We start from the raw sequence: 7,275 nt of genomic DNA on the forward strand, positions 1-7,275 counted from the left end.
GAAACATTTTTGATCTGATCAGGCCTTCAATCCGATTATTTGTGTCCATGTAAACGTAGCTACTGTTGCACGTAATTACATCTGTCTTCAGCATATCTTCCCGCTTCTAATAAAGTCCTCTTTGCTTCTTGCTCTCTAGATCTTTTCCCAGAATTCACATACAATCTGCATTTCCTCTGCCTGTTTCTTTTATTTGAAATGTTTCAAGACTGCCTTTAATAGCAAAAACCGTCTCCCTTCAGGTTCGATTCCTGGGCAGGCATGGCTTTAGCCCGAGCCAGCCGGATCCAAGAGAAGCTCAATTCCAATGAGCTGAAAAGCGACGTCCCAATATGGAAGCACTCCCAGGCCGTGCTGAACTGCTTCAAGAGGGCCTTAGAGATCGACAGCTCCAATCTGTCCCTGTGGATCGAGTACGGAACCATATCGTACGCGCTGCATTCATTTGCTTCTCGGCAGCTCAAACAATGGCGGAACGAGCTCCCTCCAGAAGTGGTCAAACAGGTGAGGCTCCTAAACGCGTCCCGTGGCGGTTTGGGTTCCGTCCAGTGGCGGCTGGTGGAGTTTTCTCTGGGGGGGGCTATGAATTCAAAATAGACGTATACCAAAAACCAATCAAACGTATACTTATATGAATATATTAGTATATTTATATGAATGCCAACAACAAAAAAATTACAAAAATTAATCATAATTTAATCTACAGGATTACTTTTGGTACATAAATCTTGCCCTTCTGAGGTTTTGTGAAGGTTTTGCATTGTCCTATATTGTGTCACAAACCTAAAAGAATTATGTACCAGTTTATTAATGGAGAAGCTATTAGTCAGCCTTATATTTTTTAATATATAAAAACAATAGATTTTCTCAGAATGTGTTTATATAAGAGCAAATATGCAAACTAACAAACATATTATTTTCCATGTGAATCAGTCCCACCTGTCTGTCCATGCTGGGTCAGATCCTGACGGTTGAAGAAGGAGGGACACTGCAATAAGTGAAAATGTCTTAAATTAAGTGTATTTACCCTTAATTTAAGCAGGTAAATAAGATGGTTGGCCAATGGATTGAGTATTTTTACCCTTAAAACAAGATAATTAGATAATATGCACTTGAAATAAGACAATGCAATTGTTTTTTCTGATTTTAAATGTAATTGTCTTGTTCCATTGGCAAAGTGTCTCACTTACCTCCTAAATTCAAGAACAAATGCACTTCATTTAAGAAAAATTGACTTATCTAGATTTTGATTTTTTCCAGTGGAGGCAGTCAGGGCAACAGAATAAAGTGTTAGCTAAGCCTTGTAGCTAAAACAGGGACAGTAAAAGGATCTTTCTTGCGCCTTTTCTCTGTCACTCCATCCCTCCCTCCTCCCCCTCTCTCCCTCCAAAGCGTCTCCACACTGGAAAAAATCAAAATCTAGGTAACTAATCTTTCTTAAAATAAGTGCATTTGTTCTTGAACTGAGCCAATGGAGCAAGACAATTTACATTTTAAATAAAAAAAACACAGTTCTAAGGTCTTATTTCAAGTACATTTTATCTAAATATCTTACTTTAAAAGTAGCAATACTCATTCCAATCATCTCATTAACCTACTCAAATTAATGGTAAATACACTTAATTTGTGAAATTTTTACTTATTTCTGGATTGTTTTTCCAGTCCAGCTCCCGCGACTCCACCTGTCAATCACCTGCAAAACATCTGCACTGTGGCAAGAGGTGGTGAGCAAATACGCTTCCTGTCACCTCAGGGTGGGGCTCTCCAGTGCCGCTGAGCTCTCCTATACATCTGTATTGCAGAGGAGCTACTGCGGAACTTTTGACAAGAGTCAATGGGCAAAGATTTTTGCACCCTAGGCCGGAAATACGTCACCAATACCATGAAAAATGAAGTGACGTTTTACTGGTCATTAAACATTAAATATTTATCTTGCACATAAAAAAAATGACATATTTAACATATTAATATTTTACATATAAAATCTAATTTTTTTTAATGTCTTAATAAGGGTCATTGGTTGGGTGGGGCAGCGCTGTAGCGCCCTCTATTGGCCAGCCGCCACTGGTTCCGTCTGCTTTGAAGGCAGATGTTGGGCTCAGCCGTAGCATTATTTCTTATACAGAAGAGCTTATTGATAAGAGAGAAAACACGTCTAACCTTGTATGTTTGTTTTTTTTTTCTCCATCAGATGGAGGAAAGAAGAGACTCTATGCTGGAGACGGCGTTTCAGTGTTTCCAAGGAGCCTCCCGCTGTGAGGGTGACAGTGACGAAGAAGAGTGGCTCATTCACTACATGCTGGGGAAGATCGCCGAAAAGCGCAGGGAGCCACCTGTTGAATATCTGCAGCTGTACAAAAAGGTCAAGCTGCTTTTCATCCTTCTGCGGTGTTACAAAGCAGACACAGAAAAATAAAAGCTGCTTTATATCAAACTGACCCAGGGGAACCTCCACTCTGCTTCAGCATTTCTTTTTTTTCTCCTCTTGTCCCAGAAAGAGGTTTTCAGGTCAAAAATGATCAGTTTTGTTGAGAACGACTTTCATTGTCACTATTAGACTGGGAAACATGGTGGTGGCAGAATCATGCTCTGGAAATGGGGTTAGTGATAACAGGAAGGTAATTGGAGAAAGAAAGTGTCTGAAGCGATGGAGGATTTCAGACAGCAGCATTGGTTCAACTAAAGCAAATCGATGCATTAAAAGGTCTGAAATGCAAAAATAGAAGCTTTAGAAAGTCTTTTTTTTTATAAAAAGAAGTGTATTTTAACTTTTTGAGCAGGTTAGTTAGACAATTTTCCAATAGAATATGATGATTTTCTTATTTCCATTATATTATTTCAAATGCATATGTAGTTTTCTTATTTCAAGGGCAGAAAAACTATTTGCACTTCAATTCAATTCACATCATGTCATCTCAAGGCACTTTACAGTTCAAACAGATCATCCAGTCAAATTGATTTAAAGTTTTCTATCTAAGGAAAACCAGTTGATTACATTGACTCAAATGTAATCCCTCACACTAAGCATGCTTGTAGCGACAGTGGAGAGGAAAAACTTCCTTTGAACAGGAAGAAACCTCCAGCAGAACCAGGCTCAGTGTGAGCGGCCATCTGCTGAGGCTGACTGGGGTTCAAGGAGACAGAAGCAGAGAAATACCAGTGGCAGATCGTCGTGTTTACCAGTTAAAGGAAAATACACACATTTTAAGAATTGTTAGCTTATTTTCAGATCCGTTTTTACAGTGTAGTCGAGGTCTAGTCTTGAATCTGATTGAGAGCCTGTGGTTAGGCACTTAATCCTTATTGATGGAGCTTTTTTTCAAAGAACAATAGATAAAAAGTGAAAGAAAAGGTGGAGGGGGCACCAAGGATCAGTTAAAATGGTTCTAACAGTTGCTGATTTATTGCTGGAGGGTCAAACAACATGCCAGTCAGATTTAAATATTTTTATCTGTTTATTCTGCTCATTTATCCACGTTTCTTTAATGAGCGGAATTAGAATTGAAAATCCCTTTATTGTCCCACAATGGGGGAAATTCTGGTGTTTACAGCAGCAAAAAGATAATTGAAAAAAAATTGTCACACAAATGTGGACCTTAGAAAAATGTCTAAGAATGACATAGTAGTGAAGAGTTAAAAGATAAACAATAAAATACTATAAAGCTGTGCACCTGGAGGTTAAATAACCAATATAAAGCTATGGACATTTTTACAGTAATGGATATTTGAAAATAGCAGCAACATCAGAGATGTGCAGAATGACAGCAGCATGTTATTTAACTAAGGTTGAAACTGTGCAAATTCAGCATGAATGTAGCAACTTATTGAGGTTGTTGGGATCAGTGAAGGTTGTAGCGTTTTACAGCGGCTGGGAGGAAGGATCTGTGATAACGCTCCCTGGTGCATTAATACCCCATTTACACTACCCTTGAAAAACCGTGCTGAGACCGGTTCAACTCAGTAACTGAGATAACTTATCATGTGTAAATGGAAAGCAAACTGAACCGAACCGTGCTAACTGCAGACCAGTTCCAGAGGTGGGCTCAGCTCGGTTTTTCCCTGCCTCGGTTCTGTAGTAACAGAACGCGTCATCTCCGTCTGGCTGCGCATCCCGATTCACACTCTATTCCAGTAGGTGGCGGTAATGCCCCTCCAGAAAAAGAAGCAGAACAACCTCTTCTTCTACTATAAACAACAATCGACATCTTCTCCACGCAACANAGCAACATCAGAGATGTGCAGAATGACAGCAGCATGTTATTTAACTGACTAAGGTTGAAACTGTGCAAAATCAGCATGAATGTAACAACTTATTGAAGGTTGTAGCGTTTTACAGCGGCTGGGAGGAAGGATCTGTGATAACGCTCCCTGGTGCATTAATACCCCATTTACACTACCCTTGAAAAACCTTGCTGAGACCGGTTCAACTCAGTAACTGAGATAACTTATCATGTGTAAATGGAAAGCAAACTGAACCGAACCGTGCTTACAGCAGACCAGTTCCAGAGGTGGGCTCAGCTCGGTTTTTCCCTGCCTCGGTTCTCTAGTAACAGAACGCGTCATCTCCGTCTGGCTGCGCATCCCGATTCACACTCCATTCCAGTAGGTGGCGGTAATGCCCCTCCAGAAAAAGAAGCAGAACAACCTCTTCTTCTACTATAAACAACAATCGACATCTTCTCCACGCAACATTTTAAATAATTGCATTTTAAACAATAACACCGAAGTGCAGCAATAATAATCAAGCATAACTTTCTGAATGTGACGGGCGCCGCCATTTTGATTTGCTCGATTCCCTCCTTCTTCGTCTTCTTCTTGTGTTTTATAGCGGTTGGCAAACAACTTTCGGTGCATTACCGCCACCAACTGCTTGATTTCCTCCTTCAATACTGGCAGTAATACCGCAGATCGCCACTAGGAGGCGAGGAGTCGAGGAATCGAGATAGCCTGATGTGTAAACGGTCGTCAGAACCGAGCTCGGATCAGTTAACCAGGCCGAGCTCGGTTCTGATGACCGTTTACACATCAGGCTATCTCGATTCCTTGACTCCTTGCCTCCTAGTGACGATCTGCGGTATTACTGCCAGTATTGAAGGACGAAATCAAGCAGTTGGTGGCGGTAATGCACCGAAAATTGTTTACCAACCGGCGAGGAGTTGAGGAACCAAGATAGCGTGATGTGTAAACGGTCATCAGAACCGAGCTCGGCCTGGGTAACTGATCCAAGCTCGGACCGGTCTCGGCATGGATCGGTTTTTCAAGGGTAGTGTAAATGGAGTATTAGGGTGCAGCAGTCTGTCACTGAAGGAGCTCTCCAGTTCAGCACCAGCTTCATGCATGGGGTGAGAAACATGATCCAACAGGGATGTTAATTTAGTTAGGATCCTTTTGTTTCCCGCCTCCTGCACTGAGTCCAGAGGGCATCCAATCACAGAGCTGGCCTTCCTGATCACCTGATCTTTATCAGAAATAGCTGGTTACTCTGCTGTTTCCTTCATAGGCGGCACAATATCTGCATGAGGAAGCTGCCCGGTACCCACGGAAAATTCATTACCACAATCCTCCTGACTTGGCCATGGAGGCCTTGGAGGTAATCACACCTGTTCTCACCTGGGATCATTGACTTTACCTTTTTAACTTGGCTTTTATGTTCATTAATTTTTTCCCTTTTAAATCTAGCTGCATTTCCGTCTGAGTGCCTCCATCCTGAAATTATTACAAGCTACTGAGCCCGATCTGGATCACGAGCTTTTGTTTAACCTGTTGGTGGAAGCAGCGACCGGGCCGTTTGCAAAGGGGGAAGAGAAGAGCATGCCAAGCTTACCAAGGTCCAATGAAAAGTAAGCTTCTTCCTCAGTTATTCAAAAAACAAACAGACAAAAAACGCCGTTGATATGATCGTGATTGTTTATTTTTCAGAGAGAAACCCCCTACCATGACAGAAGAAGAATTTAACTGCTCTACGGTTTGCATAGGCACAGTCCGCAGCCCCTCCCTACCCTCGGCTGCCACCCCAGGTGTGACTTCCCCTCCTTACGTGGCCACGCCGTTTGACCACGATTACGCCAAACGCAAAACACTCCGAAGGCAGCAGTGGCAGCAGCAACGGCATGAGGAGCAGCAGGCTGATGGTACAGTCCCAGTCCTAGACTGCCTCTGGGGTTGGGCTCTTTGCCGTTTCTGCGCTGGGACAGAAAGGCCCACTGGGGAGCGCTCAAATCGCTAACCGCCATGCTCAGCAGGCTTCGTTTTCAGTCACTATGGTCCCCCGTGCACTGGGTGATTGGGATGTGGTGAAATGGGCAATATGGCTTCTGATTATTTGGTTAAGATGCTTTTGCATGTAAAAAGGGCGGCCATCTTGGGTCGGTATGCGCTGAAGGTAATTGGTCTTATGTGTTTGCATTTCTGTGAGCATGTGACATCAGTCTCTTGTGGCTTCCTATATTATTTCCAATAATTTTGCTTCTCACTTGGAACTGAAATGTTTTCTTTTCTCTGCAAAGCATTTTCAGCTTTTTGTGTCACAGTTGGTCTTGCAGCATCCTTCAGCTGCTGTTATTTGGCAACATACTCTAAAAAGAGCAATTCCAGGTGCTTTCCTGACCTGGATATATAATTATCCATACGGTTAAATTTAGAATAGAACCAATATAAGCCTTGATAAAATGATTCCAAAATCATCTGAAATAGTTTGCAGGATTTTTGCTTTGAATTGAATTTAGAATCCATCCAGATATTAATCAAAGATGCAGCTTTAGGAAATTTGAGGCCAATTTTCATCACTGGTTTTGCATTTTGTTTTCGTTTGCATAAATGCTGTAAAAAAAACAACAAAAAACATAGATAGATAGATAGATAGATAGAGGGAGAGAGAGACAAGAGAACAACATGTTTTCTGTTATTTATAATGGGAAGAGAAGCGAAGTTCTATTAAAAGTGGCCGCTTGTTTCATAACCCTTTGATTCCTGTTGATCCTAATAAGCAACAAACCACTTTTATTACACTGCCAAAAATGTAAAAAAAAATGTAAAGTCAAATTTTTCCTAAAATAAGAGCATTTTTTTTCTGGAATTGAGCAGGTAAGTGAGTTTGCCATTGGAACAAGACAATGTACATTTTAAAAACAGGGTTTCTGCGGGTCATTAAAAATCATTAACAGTCATTAAATTATAACTTTTTAAATTACGGCCTTAATTGGCATTAAAATTCATTAAATTTGATAATTGTGGCATTAAAATGCTTCGGAAAAGAAGCCTGAGGCGGAGAAAAGG

The 7,275-nt window shown here is 41.3% G+C and overlaps 1 protein-coding gene across 5 annotated transcripts in view; it reads left to right on the forward strand.

Moving 5' to 3' along the window:
- cabin1 (calcineurin binding protein 1) overlaps window positions 1-7,275 on the forward strand; it is a 76,839-nt gene that overhangs the window by 23,130 nt on the left and 46,434 nt on the right. For 3 of the 5 annotated variants that reach the window (XR_001481112.1, XM_015370065.1, XM_015370066.1), the window contains exons 23-27: window positions 243-504; window positions 2,192-2,362; window positions 5,501-5,590; window positions 5,680-5,840; window positions 5,920-6,131. Coding sequence is in view for 4 of the 5 variants with exons in the window: in XM_015370065.1 (XP_015225551.1) it covers window positions 243-504; window positions 2,192-2,362; window positions 5,501-5,590; window positions 5,680-5,840; window positions 5,920-6,131 (896 nt within the window). In the remaining variant the exon portion in view is untranslated. The remainder of the gene's footprint in view (window positions 1-242; window positions 505-2,191; window positions 2,363-5,500; window positions 5,591-5,679; window positions 5,841-5,919; window positions 6,132-7,275) is intronic. The other 2 variants (XM_015370067.1, XM_015370068.1) reach the window with 1 other exon arrangement.

This window comes from Cyprinodon variegatus, unplaced genomic scaffold (genome assembly GCF_000732505.1).
Source record: "Cyprinodon variegatus isolate N-32 unplaced genomic scaffold, C_variegatus-1.0 Scaffold41, whole genome shotgun sequence".
In the NCBI taxonomy this organism is placed as follows: Eukaryota; Metazoa; Chordata; class Actinopteri; order Cyprinodontiformes; family Cyprinodontidae; genus Cyprinodon; species Cyprinodon variegatus.